At 40.3% G+C, this 18,729-nt stretch overlaps 1 protein-coding gene across 1 annotated transcript in view; it reads right to left on the reverse strand.

Annotated features, from left to right (window-relative positions):
- Positions 1-18,729, reverse strand: part of LOC148427481 (bone morphogenetic protein receptor type-2-like) — a 31,229-nt gene that overhangs the window by 5,551 nt on the left and 6,949 nt on the right. Inside the window, exons 2-11 of the mRNA XM_088408010.1 lie at positions 15,022-15,207; positions 12,532-12,711; positions 9,967-10,074; positions 9,715-9,806; positions 4,914-5,144; positions 3,206-3,320; positions 1,352-1,512; positions 1,083-1,230; positions 848-984; positions 59-231 (exon numbers count right to left, since the gene is read on the reverse strand). Of these exons, the coding sequence (XP_088264136.1) occupies positions 59-231; positions 848-984; positions 1,083-1,230; positions 1,352-1,512; positions 3,206-3,320; positions 4,914-5,144; positions 9,715-9,806; positions 9,967-10,074; positions 12,532-12,711; positions 15,022-15,207 (1,531 nt within the window). The remainder of the gene's footprint in view (positions 1-58; positions 232-847; positions 985-1,082; positions 1,231-1,351; positions 1,513-3,205; positions 3,321-4,913; positions 5,145-9,714; positions 9,807-9,966; positions 10,075-12,531; positions 12,712-15,021; positions 15,208-18,729) is intronic.

Below are 18,729 nucleotides of genomic sequence, written 5' to 3' on the forward strand. Positions count from 1 at the left end.
GTAATATAAGAGCAGGCAAGCATTTATGTGGTTGAAGAAGGCCCCTCAAGATGTTTACCTCTCATTGTGCAGGGTGGTCGACATGGGGTTGAGCGTGGGGCTGACAGATTTGGAGCGGTCCCAAATGAGGAGCAGCTCTGCCAGACGTTCCTCAGCACACTGCGCTGTGAGCCGAGCCTCCGCATCCTGGTCCCAGCAGTCCTCCATCGTCTCTTTCAGAGAGCGAACCGCCTGCCAGATGATAAGAGATATATTACGATAGTAAGTTGATATAGGTCAGAGGTTCTCAAATAGGGGTACAAGCAACCCTGGAGCTATGTGAAAGCACTTCGGGGAGCATGTGAAAATGTAACGCTTTCTGCAGGTAACAGCCAATCAAATCAGCCAATCATGCTGCCTAACAGCGCGACAGGAGCAGTTTGTCTTTCTTTTCAAATTAAGAGCAAATTAAACGGAACACGACACAACTTATTATAGTATTACTATACCATCTTTTGGAGTTACTGAATAACTTAGAGATACAACTACAAATGTATTTCCAAAGTAGGATAAATCAGTGTGGCACAGCACTGTGTTTTTCTGTGTTTTTTCCCGAAAACCTTTTGCGTCTGTGTGAATTAAGTTATATTTATAAGTGAACTTTAAGGTAAACAAAAGTTGTGACACATGGGCTTAAAGATTAAACTATTTAAGATTGAATATTTTTGTTTTTGTTACAAATCATTTATTTCCTCACAAAAACTGTTGCATCTGTGACCGGTTGACAACAGCATTTGCAGGGAATTGGTGCAGTTTTCTTACAGATTTTGCTGATATTTCCATTGCTCGCCCTCCTATAGCCACATACCAAGCTGTTCTCTTTCCAGGCCTCAGGGAATTTGGGCCGCTGTTTCTCCCTCGACACCAACACTTGCATGTCCTCAAACGTCGGGTGGTTTCCGGCCTCCGCCTGGAAAGCCATCTGGTACTCTGGCACAGATTCGCCTAGAAGCGAAGAGGAGTGATGGAAAATTTAGGAACCAGTTTCAAGCTCACCTCATAAAAAATGTGCATGTACCGCATGTGTATGAGTGAAGTCTCACCGGGGAAAAGGTCTGTACATCTCATGAAGGTTTCCCAGTAGACCAGGCCCAGAGCATACATGTCCACCTGCTTCAACGCAGACTCGCAGTCCCTCAGATTCACCGCTCCCTCTAACACCTCTGGCGCCATGTAGCGGATGGTGCCCACCTACAACAAGGTTAAGGGAGGAAACAAAATGACATTTTGAACACTTATTACCGTGGCCTACTGCATTCCTTCAATAAAATATTTCTCTGAATACCCGATCCAAGTCGTGGTTAGCTCTCACCTCACTGATAGCAGCGTTTTCCTCCTCGCCGTGGCGTGCGGGCCTGTTACCCGTCAGCTTCATGGACAGGCCAAAATCGATGATTACGCAAGTGCCATCGGCCTTTACGAGAATATTCCGACTGTTCAGGTCCCTGTGGGAGACCGCTGGCTTGTACATGTCTTTGAAAGAAGAAACGTGATCATTATTTTGATGCCAGAAAATGCACCTACGTTTCTGAAATGTATTAAGTCCAGGGACATTGCATCACAGGAAAAAAGTACATATCCAGTAGAAGAAACAAACATTTTTAGCATAGTTAGTGAACAATAGCTACAGTAGTGGCACCTTGACCTACAAGGGCCCTAACTTGCCTAAACTTGAGCTCTGCCACGACTACCCCCAAAAATAAAAAGAGACGCACTCACAATGCGTGCTGTGTCATTTATTGAACGAACAAGCACCCGGACAAAATATTAATTATGCCATATCTTGGGCTAGTACAGATACTTTGTATCTTCCCTAATCATCGCACGTCTAATTGGAGGTCTACACCCATTTTCCAAGAACATTGTTGGTCTTAAAAACAAACAAAAATAAAACCAACAACAACAATAAATATCTACTCCCATGCATTCACAATGTCTGTTGATAGCAAATGTTTACTTTAGGGGGACTCGCGTGGTGCCTATCTCCAGTAAAGAGCGACAGTTCATTGTATGAGGAAATGAAGTTACCGTATTTCTCTGAGTACAAGCCGATTTTTTCTCTCTCCTCATTTTCAACCCCCATATTAGGGGGGTTAAATAACAGAAAACAGACCAGTTTTTTCCACATATCTGTGTTTGAATCACAGTAAAATAATTAATCAACTCATTTACAAAGCTTAAGTTGATTGTACCGTATCGTATATACCTCTAATTCAATTTAGTATCCATCCGTTTGAGCGTTTGCATAGAACGTCGCAAAAATGCACTTTCGTCACGCGTCGCCTTCTTGCCTCTTTGGTGTCAACAACAAGGCTGTGTGGATCATTTTTCCAGCGGACTTTGACACATTATGAAAAGGAAAAGACGGCTTGACTTGCAGACTGGTAGACTTACAGTAATTGCATTTTTGTCAAATTCACCCAAATTGAAGTAAAAAAAGTGGGCGTCTACTTGTAATTGAGGTCGAACTGTATTGGGAAAAATGTAGTACCAAGCTTTGGTCATGGAACAAACTGAAATTGTATGTCAAGGTACGATTTTATATCAGATCTGAATCATACAACATCAAGCAAATCCCTTCATATCACCTCATGTCCTCCTCTTGACATTCTATCAAAACAGGATGCCCTGTTAATAGGCCGCTCAACCGTTCTCTTTATTAAATCTGCAAAATAAGATTATGACCACAATATCCTCTTCATGAGCAATCTTACTGACCTTGCCTGTCCCTTGATCATTCACCTGCTTTTCGTTTTGCTCCTCCCTACTTGTGAGCCTCGCTGACTGCTGTGATGAATATCTCTGCCGATTGAGGAGAATAAAAAGAGCTAAAGGAGTTGCTGCTCTGTTTTGCTGTCACTTCTGCCTGAGGAATATTCATTATACTTCACTCCCTCCTTCTCTTCAATTTGGTCTGACTCGGATGCAGGCAACAGGCCGTTCTATTAATAGGCCCGGCAGAGCAGGCGGTGTGCAAGTGTGCAGTGATGCAAAGCGCTCCAAGACCAACACGGAGTTGTATTGTGCGCGGGTTGTAGACAGGCTTAATCTCTTGGCTGAAAGACAGAAATTTCGGAATAATTCCAACTAAACTGGCTAACTGGCTGAAACAAAGTGTCCCAAAAAGCTGTGAGGACAAAAATCCTGTGTGGCTTTTCTAGCTCACCTCCTTTGAAGAGTTCAGTGTGCAGATACGCCAATCCGCGAGTGACAGAGTGAGCAAGCCGGCAGCTGTTGACCCAATCGCTGGTCTGAACGCTCAGGTAGCGACTCAGAGAGCCCTATGATGGGGAGGCGGGAGGTAGGATGAAGAAAAAGAGGCACTGTCGTGAGATGCGAGGCTGATGAGAGGGCAAAGTCAAATCAATCGTCAGCGTTGCTCTTCATGTCTGACAAGAGAAGATGCGACGTGTGTGGAGGGCGGGAAAAATTGCTGAGTCTTTGTCACTTCAAAACGCTACTTGACAAAAAGCAAGTGACATTCTGGCTTCATATGCGCCACCATCCAGTGGATGATACAGCTCTGTGTTTATTAGAGCAAATAATTCTGCTAACATCATTTTGTGCTTTGAATTTACAGCTAGCTCATAATATACAAATAAAACACTGGGCAAATACATCTCGATTTAGTTATGCTTTCATCATAAACTGACTCATTTTTTACATGTAGTCTTGATATTGCATGCAACTTTCAAAATCAAACACCGGGTGACGCCACTTTGGCAAAAAATAAATAAATAATATATATATATATATATATATATATATATATATATATATATATATATATATATATAAATATATATATAAATAGTATGAGTGCTACTTATACATAGTATACATGCATACAATTAAATAGCATCATCAATAAAAAGTATATAAAGCATTTATTTACCTTTGAGCTATGTGAAAAGCTTGTTATGACCATATTCCCTAGTGAGGGTAGCCTAGCCTAAGATAGGCTAACTTAGCCTTCTTCATATTTCTTGTTTATCTCCATCTTCATTTCCATATAATTCATCTTCTTACTTCTCTCTTTAACATCACTATCAATCTTGGGACCCATGGCTAACCCATTAAAGTTTGGTTTAAGCACTAAAATGCACTATAAATGCATTTTTGTAAGCACTCACACTAGAAAAAAGCTTCAACGTTCTGCTATTTTGGAACGAGTGACGCAGACCAATAGCAGATCAGCATTTTATTGTTCCGGGATGCCGACCAATAGAACTCCAGCATCTTAGGGAGTCGTGACGCCGACCAATAGCAGACCAGCATTGTAGTGACCTAATCAGTGACGCATGTATAAACATATAAGGGCGGAGTGACATGCACTCACTGACCGCCGTGTTTGAGGCATCGTAAGGCGAAAAAAATGGCGTAAAGAGGGGACAAAAAAAAACGGCGCTGTCTTCGTCGTAAGGTGAAAAAAACGTAAGGCAGGGACGTCATAAACCGGGGATCCACTGTATATGCATATTGCAAGACAGTCTCCATAAAACCCGAGAATCAATTGGCACAACATACTTTGCGAGCCAACTTTGGGAATTTGCCTCCATAAATACTCAGCTCTCTACGCATGAGAACATTTCCCATGATTCTTCGACACAGAAGCTGAAAGTAGCTCTAGTATGCCGCAGATGTCAATGCGACAGTTGACAGGAAGGAATTTAACAGTAAAACTCCTTCGTAATTGATTTATTTATGAAAGGCTGACAGCTGTACACACAAGCCAAACAATTAGCATGTTGACGTGGGGTAAAAAAAAAAAAGGGACATGTGAAGCAAGCAAGAGGCAAATATATTCGCCTCCACTAACACACTAAATAGGTGCGTGTGCACAGATTGCCAAAGGACATTTAGAAGTGACTCACATGTGGGTAATAATCCATGACCAGCAGGTACTCTGTGCGTCCCTCCGGGCCCATCCGCTCATCAGCTGCCACGAAGCAGGCGATGTTGTCGTGCTCCAGTAGCGGTAGTCGGTAAATGGAGCATTCATTTAGAAAGTTCTGGCGGTTGCTAGCGGTGAAGACCTTGACAGCAACAGGTCTCTCATCGAGGGAGCCGCAATAGACGGCGCCATATCGACCCCGGCCGATCAACTAAAAGTGGAATGAGAGCAGAGAGGATGAATTCTCAGAAGGCTTATATGGCTGCACATTATTGAGTCCAAACCTTTAGAAATGTGGGCAATTTATACATTTGTCAGAATAATTCTCGGAACTCAAATGGCATACTTTTTCTATTTTCTAATCTAAATTGCCTCATCTCTATTTGGTTTTGTGATTAAAATTGCCACGTGACCGTTGGTGGGGGTGGGGGATAGCCTATATATAATCACCACTCGTTCGAAATCTGAGTGGGATTTTAACGTTTCTGTTATTTTTAAAACATTTGGAAAACTTGACTTCATGCGGTGGTACATGGTTATAAACCTGGAAGCTCCCTGAACATTTTGTTAAAATTATTTGACAAAGATGTAAATCATCTAAAATGGATTAGGAGTACAGTAATCCCTCGCTGTATCGCGGTTCATCTTTCACGGGTTCGCTGCTTCACGGATTTTTTTACAGGCTGGATATATTTTTTTTTTACAGGGCATTGTGCTCTGAATTCTGAATGGCTCAGGGGCTTTACTGTTGTCTCGAAAGAAAATATTGACGCTGTACTGTATTGTTTTTTCACTTGTCAATTTATTACAAAAGGCAAGAGGATCCAAAAGCTTGCTTTCTTCTCCTGTCTCTCTCCTCCAACTGCCGTGTGCGAACGTACTAGTAAGAACATTCATTGACAGCTTGGTCTCTGGGAGCCGATCATGCGACTCGTAGGTGTGCCGAGAGCAAACACACACACACACTATGTAGACACAGACAGCAACGGAGAAATGCACAGCTTTGGAAATCTGACTTTTATTTCTTTTATAATAAATTGAAGTTTCAAGTGTATTGTTATGATATACAGTAAGAGGCTTCATTTTAATTCGGTCAGGGCATATCCGTTTATCAAAATCTTGCTCAGAAAAAGAAAGAGCCCAACAATTACTCATAATGTGCGGGTTGAGGACGAAGAGGCATAGCTGGGACAGTGAAATACGTGAGTGACAATGTTTCCAACTTTGTATTACTATATTAAAATGATTGTTTTAAACAAATTTGGAGCTTTAAAACAGGTTTTGATTTTTGGTTTTATTCTATAGTTTAGTGTTGCACTGTAGAATAATAATAAAAAAAAAAATAAAGCTGGCTACTTCACGGATTTCACTTTGCGCGTGTTATTTTTGGAACGTGATCAACGAGGAATTACTGTATATACAGTTGTGCTCATAAATTTACATACCCCGGCAGAATTTATGAATTCTTGGCCATATTTCAGAGAACATTTATACACTGAATAATAAAATGATAACGCAAAAACTGACCTTTCACTCATGGTTAGTGCTTGGGTGAAGCCATTTGTTATCAAATAACTGTTTTTATTCCCTTTAAATCATAATGACAACAGAAACTACACAAATGACCCTGATCAAAAGTTTACATACCCTTGAGACGTTGGCCTGATAAGGCACGCACATGTTGACACAAATGGGTTTGAATGGCTACTAAAGGTAACTATGCACACCTGTGATCTGTCTGCTTGTAATCAGTGCGTGTATTAATGTTCGGTGAGTTTCTGGGCTCCTGACAGAGCCTTGCACTGACATCTCTGGATTCTGAGTCATGGGTAAAGCAAAAGAATTGTCAAAAGATCCGCGGGAAAAAGGTAATTGAGCTGTATACCACAGGAAAGGGATATAAGAAGATAGCCAAGGAACTGAGAATGCCAATCAGCAGTGTTCCAACCCTAATTAAGAAGTGGAAGATGAGAGATTCTGTTGAGACCAAACCGCGATCAGGTCGACCAACAAAAATTTCTGCCACAACAGCCAGGAAAATTGTTCGAGCTGCAAAGAAAAACCCGCAGATACCTTCAGCTGAAATACAGGACTCTCTGAAAAAAAGTGGTGTGGATGTTTCAAGATGCATGATAAGGAGGCACGAAGAAAAATGGGCTGCATGGTCGAGTCGCCAGAAGAAAGCCATTACTACGCCAATGCCACAAAACATCACGCTTACAATATGCCAAACAGCACAGAGACAAGCCTCAAAACTTCTGGAACCAAATCATTTGGAGTGATGAGACCAAAATTGAACTTTTTGGCCACAAACATAAACGTTACATTTGGAGAGGAGTCAACAAGGCCTATGATGAAAGGTACACCCTTCCTACTGTGAAACATGGAGTTGGATCGCTGACGTTTTGGGGATGTGTGAGCTACAAAGGTACGGGAAACTTGGTCAAAATCGATGGCAAGATGAATGCAGCATGTTATCAAAAAATACTACAGAAAAATTTGCACTCATCAGCCCGGAAGCTGCGCATGGGATGTACTTGGATGTTCCCACATGATAATGATCCAAAACACTAAGCAAAGTCAAACTGTCAATGGCTACAGCAGAATAAAGTGAAGGTTCTGGAGTGGCCATCTCAGTCTCCTGACCTCAATATCATTGAGCAACTTTGGGGAGATCTCAAGCGTGCAGTTCATATAAGACAGCCCAAGAATTTACAGGAACTGGAGGCCTTTTGCCAAGAAGAATGGGCAGCTTTACCATCAGAGAAAATAAAGAGCCTCATTCACAACTACTACGAAAGACTCCAAGCTGTCATTGATGTTAAAGGGGGCAATACACGGTATTAAAAATTGGGGTATGTAAACTTTTGATCGGGGTCTTTTGTGTAGTTTCTGTTGTCATTATGATGTAAAAAGAGTAAACGCAGTTGTTTGATAGTAAATAGCTTCAACCAAGCACTAACCGTTAGTGAAAGAAACGTTTTTGTGTTATCATATATGTTCTCTGAAAAATGGCCAAGAATTCAGAAATTCTGCCAGGGTATGTAAACTTACGAGCACAACTGTATGTTAAAAAAAAAAAAAAAAAAATCACCATTGTGCAAATCTGAATAGCTGTTCGGTAAACATTGTTAATAACATGTCGAAAAAGTTAAGCGTGGGAGTTGTCCAAATCTGAAAATTTGTTCAGTATATATATATATATATATTTTTTTTTTTTTTCTTCTTAAAACACAAAGTTAAGAGTTGGAGTTGTTATTGTTTTTGACGCCAATATTTACTTTTAACTGAAAATTAATATCTTCTCCAAATGATGTTTTTTTCTCTGTTGACTACTAACAATCAGAATTGGCCTTGTAGAAAACGCATTGATCTCTAATTTTGACTGCTGCATATATCATTTTGCGTCCATAGGGCATACTCATCTAACACATAATGATGTTCAAAAATGAACAAATAAATAAATAAATAAATCAGTCATTATTTGTTCTAAGGAAGGCAAAGATCACCCACCTTTTACATCTTAAATACTGTATATAAAAACAAGCGACAAAATTGCATGACATGCAGATTAAGGATGTATTTCTTTAGCTTTGCTGTCCTGCAAGATGAAATTCAGCACGGACTTGTTGCAAAAGCACAAACATCTACTCCATAGGAGAGAACGTGGGTCGCACGTGGGTTGCTAAGCAACAATGAAAGCACTGGGAATTCAACTCCTGTCTGAAAAGCTATCAATGTCTTGCTTAATGACTTGGATCTCAGTTGCAATGCAGAATGAAGAGCTGAACCTCTGGATCGGCTAAAATTCCAAATAACAGTCAAACCCGATTTGGGAGTTAGTGGCTCCTGGGATTCCTTTGCTGGTGTTGTGAATGACTTATTTCCTGAAATGATCCATCTATTGAAAGAGTCATTTCATTTGAATACGTTCTCTTTTAGGTTCAGCTGCTGGCGTCATTTTCATCTCATCAGTTTGATAGCCGCATGTCTGGACTTGAAGCTTGAGGCCGGGTTTCTTTTTTGTAAACGGTATTATGATGGCTGGTGGTTTTAGTTACTTTCTTGAAGAAATAAAACGCTGCTAGAAATGAAGTGGTGGTGATTAGTTTTGTCATTGCAATATACGTAATACTTAAACTGGATAAACTAAGACTGGGTTACAGACACTATACTAGTATAGAACGTTTCTTAACTACACTGATTTACAAAATATAAACCGGGGCATATGCAGTAGGGCAGGAGGAAGGCTGGTTCAAAGCCAGACTTACAAATTAACGTGCAAAGTAGTCAGCAGGACTGGAGCTAGAGTGACTTCTTATCAAGTTTCAATCAATACCGCATTTCCTCGGAACGGCCACATGATGTGTGCTGCCGCGACTTGGTTGATCAAAGTCACATTGAAACTGTAAGCGCAAACTGTATTACTTTAAATGTGTTTACTATAGTTGCCTGTGGTTTGATATAACAGCTAAATGGTTTTGTTTTTTTTTCTTCCATGGTCAATTGTATTTTACTTTGTTTTTTATTTTTGGTCATTACTTGATAGTGTTTGGCCCGGCCTGCATGTTTTTGAAGTTTGTAGCCTCCCAACACCTGATTCAGTTCATTCATTTATTATTTTGCTTATTGGTTGAATTTGTGTAAATGTTTACTTTTACGCTGTTTGTTGTCGCATGACCAATTTCGCCAAATGTATAGCACTCTGTATGAGGAAAAAGGATGTTTTAACATGCTACACAATGACAACAACAAAAACTGATCTTATTTCAGGAACAGACCTCGAGCAGTTTGAGATTATCCAGATCCAAAGAGCTCTCGGAGCCAGCGGCCTCCATCATGTTCAAATTGTGAAGACCTTGCTTACTGTCTCCTGCAAAAAGAAAAATGACATGCACACACAAAATCCTTTAAAGAAGCCCCTCTCCGATTTCATTGTTATACGGTGATTATGACCCCACCAAAACATTGAACAAACTTAGCTAGTGAATGTAGTCTGTTCTTGCTCTCAGTATGGCACTATGCAAACTCACCACGCATCATGCGGTAACCAAAGAAAGCAGCTACTGCGATGACAGCCAGCACAGAAACCGTTGCCAGGGCGATGATTATTGTCTCTTCGTAGCGCAGAGTGCGAGGGTCTGGAAGGACGACACCAACAAAACAAATAAACAAAAAGAATACACACATCTATGGATGTTTGATTAATCGATTGATTCATTCATTTAACACATAAACATTGAACGTATAAACACAAATTTCATCTAAAACACAAAAGGGTCAACACAAATAGTATTGACTTAGTAAGAGATTCACACGTTTTCAATCATAATTTTTTACTCATAATCATTCCATGAACACCTTTTACTGAAACACGCATTTGCTTTATGTTGGTTGTTGTCTTTGTTTTTATAAATACACCATCGCCTCTTGGGGCGTAACAACTCTCCCTAATTTTGAATAGCTTTTGGACATCATGGCAAGACTGATTGTTGTATATTTTGTACATGATTTGTGCTGTTTTAAATTCGGCTAGATCATAGAATTCAAGAATATATATATATAAAATCCAACAATATGTCAGTAATAATGAACAGTATAATGTATGTGTTGATTGCTTATTTAGTAGATCCTTTGTTTTATATAGAATACCTAAAATTTACTATTTTTTTTCATATTATCTATATGTTATTTCTAACATAATTTTTCACCAATTATTATTCCAAGAATTTAAGAAACTGCAGACATCATTAATATACAAAACAAATAATTTCCAACCAAGAGCAGAGCCTTGTGGGACCCTGTTAGTTACAGTGCCTTCAGCTCTCTAGATTTTACATTATTTAACCGGACATCTAGATAAGTTCTTAGCTACTTAAGTGCCAAACCTCTTATAGCATATTTGCTTGTTTTTTTTTATGATTATATTAGTATCAAAAGCTTTTTTTTAGACAAGAAACTAAAACTCTTAATTTGAAATCTCTAATAAAACTGTATTAATATTACGGTCAGCTCAGTTAAAATAGATTTTTGATTTATATAGCTTTAAATGCCCAGGTCAAAATGCATTTTGACGTCTAGTGCATTGCATTGCATTTTGACATGTAATTAATATAGTCTTGTGTTTGCTTGCTGGAAATGTGATAGTAAAATGCTAAAATGGCTTTTACTTGTATAAGGGCTTTTGTACCGTCAAGGTAATCAAAGCACAATGAAATGCCCCAGCTATTAACGTTATATTTTTGATGCAATTAAAAATATGCTCTAAAATAGAACGTTTCATATATTTTCAGCTCTTTGTAATGGGTAATGATCCTGTTGGGAGGATCCATGACCTGTGGCTGAAAACAAACTAACACAGAGCAGCACACCCTGCTCCAGAAAGCCTTAATTGTTTTGAGATTTCATTGTACCCTGTATTGAAGACATTCTGTGCCAGGTGCAGCCGAGCAGCTCCAGAACACAACCAAGGCCTTATAAAATTAATTTGCAAGGTCAATAAAAGATTGTATGGGGATTAAGGATTTGATCAGAGCAAATTATATCTGAAATTACCTGACTTTTTAGCACATGCAGTAATGCATAAAATAGAGGCCTGGTATAGTGTATAAATACCTCACAACAGTGATGGCAACATAATTTATTATATTATTTATCACATCCTCCTGAAACCCAGCCTATTCATTTGCGTCCACTGTTGTGTCCATTGTATCTCAGCAAGACAGCAAATGTGATTGCATCCCACCCAAACACTTGCGACGGCACTGGAAAGGCCAAGATGTCCTCTACTGAGCACACTAGGACACAGTACTGTAGCACCAATGAGTCAAAAGAAAGGCTAAAAACGAATGGCGTGTTGAAAAATACAAAAAAATAGAATGTAACAATGAATCCAACATGCTGAAATGGTTATTTCTTTCTTTCGTCTCGACTTTCTCCCATGTTTGTCTTGTCGCTTGTCTGCTAAGCAAAACAGCCATGAAGCCACCGGCGGACAGACTGATAACACAGACGCCTTGCATTCCTAGGAATGTGGAGTGGCAACATGGACGCGAGTGTGCATGCATGCTTGTGTGTGTTCCGCCACCTGCGCTACACAGTACACAGACTGCATTTTATTCACTGTTAAACCTTGAAGAAAGAACAACTGACAATACGTGTGCTTGCTTTGCTTGATGATGTTCCAAAATATGATGACTTGTAAAATATCAATGCTGACCTTGAAATACTGTTCTTGCCTATGCAAGGGCACAAATATTGAAAATGGTTTTCTCTTCAGCGTGCGCGTTAAGTGTTAAGCATATTCACTGCCAGGCATTTTTGAGAATATTTACATTTTCAATTCTACCATGATATTGTGTTCAGTGATAACATATAATCTACCAAATGAGAGCATAAACTCTCTCGTTCCTGCCTTTTTGCCCCCATTCTTTTAAAATCAGCAAAAGAAAAAAGATAGGTTTCCAAATGCCAGCTGTTTTCTCATGTCTAAAATGGGGAATTAAAGGGGGAAATCTATTGGTGGTTGTGCATGAGTGAAGTTGTTTCCACATTGGACATTTACAGTTGAGAAGAATCTTGTTGAAATGTGTACATACAGATTGGCTGTGCAGTGGTGGGGCTGGGCGGTAAGAAATCCTCTGTGAAGTTGACATTGCACATGTCACTGCCGCAACAGCAGAAGTGGTACGTCCCATTCTGGGTCTGAGGAGACAAGATGTTCACCACGCAGCGGTCATCGCGACATCCTTGATGGTCGCCAAGGTGGGTCCAACAACCTGGTTGGGATTGATAACACAAATTTATAAATCTTTGTTTAGTTGACACAGGCCCCTTGTCACAACACTTAACTTGACAGAAAACGATGACCGCAGTGTTCTTAATGTTTGAATATTTTTTCCCCAAGTAAAATGCGGGCACTTTGTTGCATTGTTAGTCCATTCATACCCGAGCCCATGTATTGGGCAAACTGCGAAGCGGGATCATTTTAATCGAACGCCATTTATGATGAAACGTAAAAAGAAACCTTTTTCCATCGTGGGAGTTTCATTCAATCCGAACTTGCTTCAATGTTGTGCGATTCTTTGGGAGTATTTTTTCGAGAGAATACCCTACATTAATATACAGTCCAGTTTTAATATTATAAAGCAACCAGTATCTCAGAGCAGCTCACGCTGGAAATGCTTCTGTTTTTTGTAAGCACCGGAATCCTTTTTGGGGAACTTTGTATAATAACAGAGGGGTATACATTTAAACAACAGTCTGAGTTCATGTACGGGGTCTCGGTTTTGTAGATTAAACCTCCTCCCTCACTTGCTGTATACTCTGGCGGGACATATATAGGATAATTGTTTACTTCTTGATGCATATTTACTGATTTGACAGAACGTTTTACAGTGGGTAAAACAGTGTAAATTAATACTTTTAATCTTACAGGCCACTGCTCCAGGTAGGTGTATGCTGTAATGTAATGCAATGCAATTCATTTCTGTTTCTGTTTGGCACTACAGAGTATAATTTTCTCTCCCGAGTCCAAATACTCATTAAATAACCTGCTATTTCGCCACTCCAAGTTGAATATGCTCTGCTTTGATGCAGCTCCAGACAGTTCTCTGCAAAAAAGTGTAATCTATCTCACAAGCACTTCATTCCGGTGGTACAATGATTAGATGTCAACCTCAATTTAGCTTGGGATAAGCATGGCTTCACCGTCTTTCCTCATCATCCCTTGGTGCGGATGATACTTACTATACTAGTTTATTCGCCGCCGAGGAGGTAATGATTAACCGACTAAGGACAGACTGCTGCCCTGCAATTGGCTGGCAACCAGTTCAGTGTGTGCCCCGCCTACTGCTCAAAGTCAGCTGGGATTGGCAGCATCAAGCCAGCGACCCTTGTGAAGATAAGCGGCTATAGAAAATAGATGGATGGATGGACTGACTCCGTATGTTTAGATGCTAGCGAGCTAATATCAAGATGGTACCACCGAGCTTGCCTCGACCTTCAACTACCCACACATAGGCATGAACATTTTGTTGCGCGTTAATGCGTGTGTGATAAACCCAGCAAAGGATGGACCCAATTAGCCCCCAAATACCGGGGGTCAACAGTAAATATACTCTTGGGAACAAAACAAAAAACGTAAACTGACAATATGAAAGCTTTAGACCGTTTTTCATTAACAACGAATAAATTAAATTATTACACATTTCAAGAACTGCTGATGATAAAATAAAGACGTAGTGTCTCATTCTGGACACTGGGTGTCACCCACATAATGATTTACAGTATATTAATAAACTCACAAAGAAGAAGCCATGACATCACATCAAATACATTAGTGCTGTGTGTTAACAGCAAGTTGTAAACAAAGTAAATTTAAAAAGAAATACAAGACTGATTCAGGGCCGATGCGAGACTAAGTCATTTATCTAGCACTAGGTCAGTGGTCCCCAACCTTTTGATCACTGCGGCCCGGTCAACGCCTTAAATTTAGACTGCGGACCGGGGGTGGGGGTGGGGGGAATTGCTCCTCTAAAAACCACATCATCCTTAAATAAAAAGATAAAAAAAGAGTGGAAAAAAAAGTACAACAGCGACAGAAAGCCCCATCCATACGTTTGTGATGTGGTTTTTAAAGCAGCCAGCCCCCCCTCCCCTCCCCGAAATATAAATCCGAGGCGTAGTGAGAAGGATGATGTGGTTTGTAGAGGAGCAACCCCCCCCCCGGTCCGCAGTCTAAATTTAAGGCATTGACCGGGCCGCGGTGATCAAAAGGTTGGGGACCACTGAACTAGATAACCTTTTCATCCCAGAGCAACTCCCGATGAAACAACCCCTTTTTTCAATTGATGTTCCTTTTTTTGCCCCCCTCCAACTGACGATTTTCTACCCCATGTAGCACAATGTTACGTGGTCGACTAACACTACCTCACGCAGGTGACCGATTTAGTGGCATCGTCACTTGCTCCGTTTAGCAATCTGCAGAACTCGCAGCGTTGATTGCAGCTTAGTTTTGATTTACCATTAATGCGTTGTTTGGGATTACTTGCGCGTTTGTTTTCCATTCGTCATGGCATAAATCCTACCTTGTTTGACAAGCCGGACTTCGCCCGGTGGACTTTTTTCCCACAAGCCGAAGCAGTGGCTGCCCTTGGCACATCGAATGGTGGTATTTTCCGGCGAGACCCGGCCTTCGCCCCCCGCCACTCGTTCCACCTCAGACTGTTGCTGCTGGTCTGTGAAGGCACACTCTCGCTCTTCACCCTGTGCCGCTACAAAGAGACAGAGGATGAGAACCTGAGTCTAAATCATATTCAAAAATGCAGTGCCTTTTCTGCAGAGGTGTGTTTTGACCTGTTGCTTGCACTGCTACATTTTACTTGATGAAAATCAACAGCACCGTGAGTGCTGCAAAACAGGAGGGTTTCATGCTAACCCTTTAAAATGCTATCACAATTTATCATTACAACGAAAACAGTTATTCCTAAAAGATAAAAGGCATATCTTTTGTGGGATATGAGCAAATGTAAAAATGTTCATTCATCCAGATACAGTATTTCATTGATGTTTCTCGACACACAGATCCCCCAAAATACTACAACGCTTGTCTCTTCTCAGTCAAACATCAATAGAGATGTCAATTAAATTCTAGCCTAAAGGTGGGAATCGACAGAGAAGCACACAGACAAAGGGGACATCACGATCTAGTATTTTTGTGAGCGTTAATGAACAGATGTCACTCATCACACATATTAAAGCACCTCATGTTGCGTATGACACAACACGACACATTCTTTTTCCGGTGAGATGAAAACAAACATGGTGGACGAAGTTGTCAAAAATGTTCATAAGTCGTCAAGTTTTGTTGAATAAAAAACATTAAAAAACGATGCTTTCGAGGGACACACGTTGTTTGAAAGTATTAGTCCCCCGTCAAAAATTATGGATCGAGAACACAGGCAAATGAGAGCACTGATAACATAATATAGGGGTCTATGAAATATTGAAATAAAGAGCTAAAATATTCAGAATTCCTAATTTGATGCCAACTTCACAAATAATTCATTGGTAACATCCATTTTTATGTGCGATCCCATACAAGTATTGTAATCACAATTATGTCCACAGTAGCCCTTCAATTGGTGAGCTGACAATGTTCTAAATGCATTGCTGGCCTACAATAGTACTGCACAGCTGATCCAAACACCTCTGTGAAAACTAAAATGTGCCCCGAAAAAACAGTTGACTTGCAGATATGCATTTTAGCAGAGTTAAAGTGATGGCAGAGTGAAAAGTCTCGTGCCAAAGTCAGAGTGTGGGTTTGCACGCATGGCCTACATCATGGATAATCTGAGAAATACGATATAAATTGTATGTCCAATAAACAGCTCCTCCTTTTTCTCTGTTTAAGGGAGTGACACCTGTTAAGGAGGCAAGATGGATGTGTTTTGAGCAAGGTCAGGTAAAACTGCATCACAGAAGGCAGCGTAGATGTTTTTTTTCCCCCTCATGCTCCATCCACATGCACAGCTATCAAATTAGCCAATGTAGACAAACCTCTATTTATGGTGGTTTGTTTTTCCATGTTTAAGGTCATTGAGAAAGGTTAAGTGTTACCTAAAACACTGAATGCAGTGCTAATGACTTGATGGTGGCTTCAATCAAAAAAAAAAAAAAAAAAAAAAATCACATACCCTGTGGGAAAACGGTGTTAAAATATTAACAAATTCTACCAGGCTCATTGCCACATGTTTCGGGTTTACTTGGAAAACATGTATTGCATAAGGCCATTGAAAGAGGTTCCTTGGTGCTTAAAACACTGTTTGGAAGCGTTAATAAGTACCTTTATGATGGTCCAGGTTTCAAGAATGAATGAATACATTCTAACTCATTTTCTGCGGGAACACTGTTTGTAAATACTTAAATTATACAGGCTCATTATTCCAACCGTTTCACCCATGACTCTATTTGCGGGTGATACCTACAGGTAGTACGTGAAGGTGCCAGCATGTACCAGTTAGCCTCAAGGAAAGCATGAGTAGTCCCCGGTTCTGTTCATAAAATACATTAATGGACACTGTGACAAAGAAAAATTTGAAGAATCCTTGTCTAGCAACCGCTTCGACAAAAATCCTTTCTTCAGGAATCAATTCCTTGACTACACTTCAAAATTACTGGAAATGTCCTACAAGGGAGGGGTGGTAGACACCAGGATACATGTCGCAATGGAGGAAATATATAGGAACAATAGAAGGAAGTGCACAGGCAGTGACAACACCCGAGACTATAAAACAAACAGAATTACCAGTACCTTGTTGGACACTTGTTTGACAGGAATCCATACGCATCACCCATATATACCGCAAATTGTTTTTATTTCCCTTTCTATTCTTGAACATAAACTTCAAAACAAGCTTCTTTATCAGCAGCCATAATTCAAAGCTCTTCGCAGGTTTTTTAAGTCATAATCCACGCTACTGCATTGCACTATTATCTAGAAACAACCCAAATGCAGCCCATAAATAGCCACCTACCAACAACAATTTAGAGCATTTCTTTAGAAGGTATGGAATGCTGCAATAAGGAATAATATTAAATTGAAGTACAGACTATCATGGCAAACACGAGTGAGTTCTATACATGGACAGTGTGTATATGTACATTCTAAAAGAACATGTGAAGCCCTAGGGCCTAGGCTATTCTTAAATGAAATGTAGATGAAATAAAAAAGGCCAGCTACACAATTGCGCTCAATAAATAGGCTTTACATATTTGAATGGTTTACTACGAGAGCACTTCTGCAGGTCCGGTGTCTGAGATGGACACAAGTCTTGAAGGCCAAACCCAAGTCAAGTCACAGTCTTTAGCCCACAAGTTGAAGTCTTTAGGTTCATTCCATCTGTCCGTCCGTCCGTCCATCCATCTGCTTTAGCCGCTTCTCATTCTCACTAGGGTTTCTGGCTCGCTGGTGCCCAGCCATCTTCGGGCAGTAGCTGGGGGACACGCTGCACTGGTTCCAGCCAATCAGAGGACACAAAGAGACAAACGGCCATTCACACTCATAATCAAACCTAAGGGCAATTTGAAGTGTCCAATATACCTACCATGCATGTGTTTGGAATGTGGGAGGAGACAGGAGTTTCCGGAGAAGACTAACGCGAGCAGGGGAAGAACATGTTAAGTCCACACGGGAAGGCTGGGACAACCTGGAATTGAACCCAGGACCTCTGAACTGTGAGGTAGACATGCTAACCAGTCTGCCACCTTTGGCGCCTGGTTTCAAGTTCAAGTCGAGTGTTAAGTCCCTGACCACAAGTGCACTATGAATACCTAGCTATTTTTCTCATAGTTTCTTTTATTTTTTTTTATGTTAGAATCAAGTTTATTATTTTGACTTCAACACTCAATTACTTATTACTGACAGTACTCAAGTAAACAAGTGCTTTATTCTCCCTTGTATATTAATTGGGGTAGTACATTTTCCGTCACAGAGTAACATTATAAAACCTAACTTCTACTTCAGATAACATTTTGGCCACTCTAGCCAGTCCCGATGGTAGAAAAACTGAGAGCAAACTGCGCCAGCGACATACAATGTTCACAAGTCCCAAAAGAATCAGTCAAGTCTGGAGTCTTTAATGGATGAGTCCAAATCGAGTTGCAAGTCTCAAACAATAGCAACTCAAGACTTTGAAGACAAATCTGATTCTCGAGTCCCCAACTCCGCCCAGTGTCATTAATTATCCTGAAGCTTTGCTTGACTGAGGTTGGGTCTTTGACTAAATTCTTTCAAT

Source organism: Hippichthys cyanospilos, chromosome 2, assembly GCF_059441005.1.
Source record: "Hippichthys cyanospilos isolate Australia breed blue-spotted pipefish chromosome 2, RoL_Hcya_1.0, whole genome shotgun sequence".
Lineage (NCBI taxonomy): Eukaryota > Metazoa > Chordata > Actinopteri > Syngnathiformes > Syngnathidae > Hippichthys > Hippichthys cyanospilos.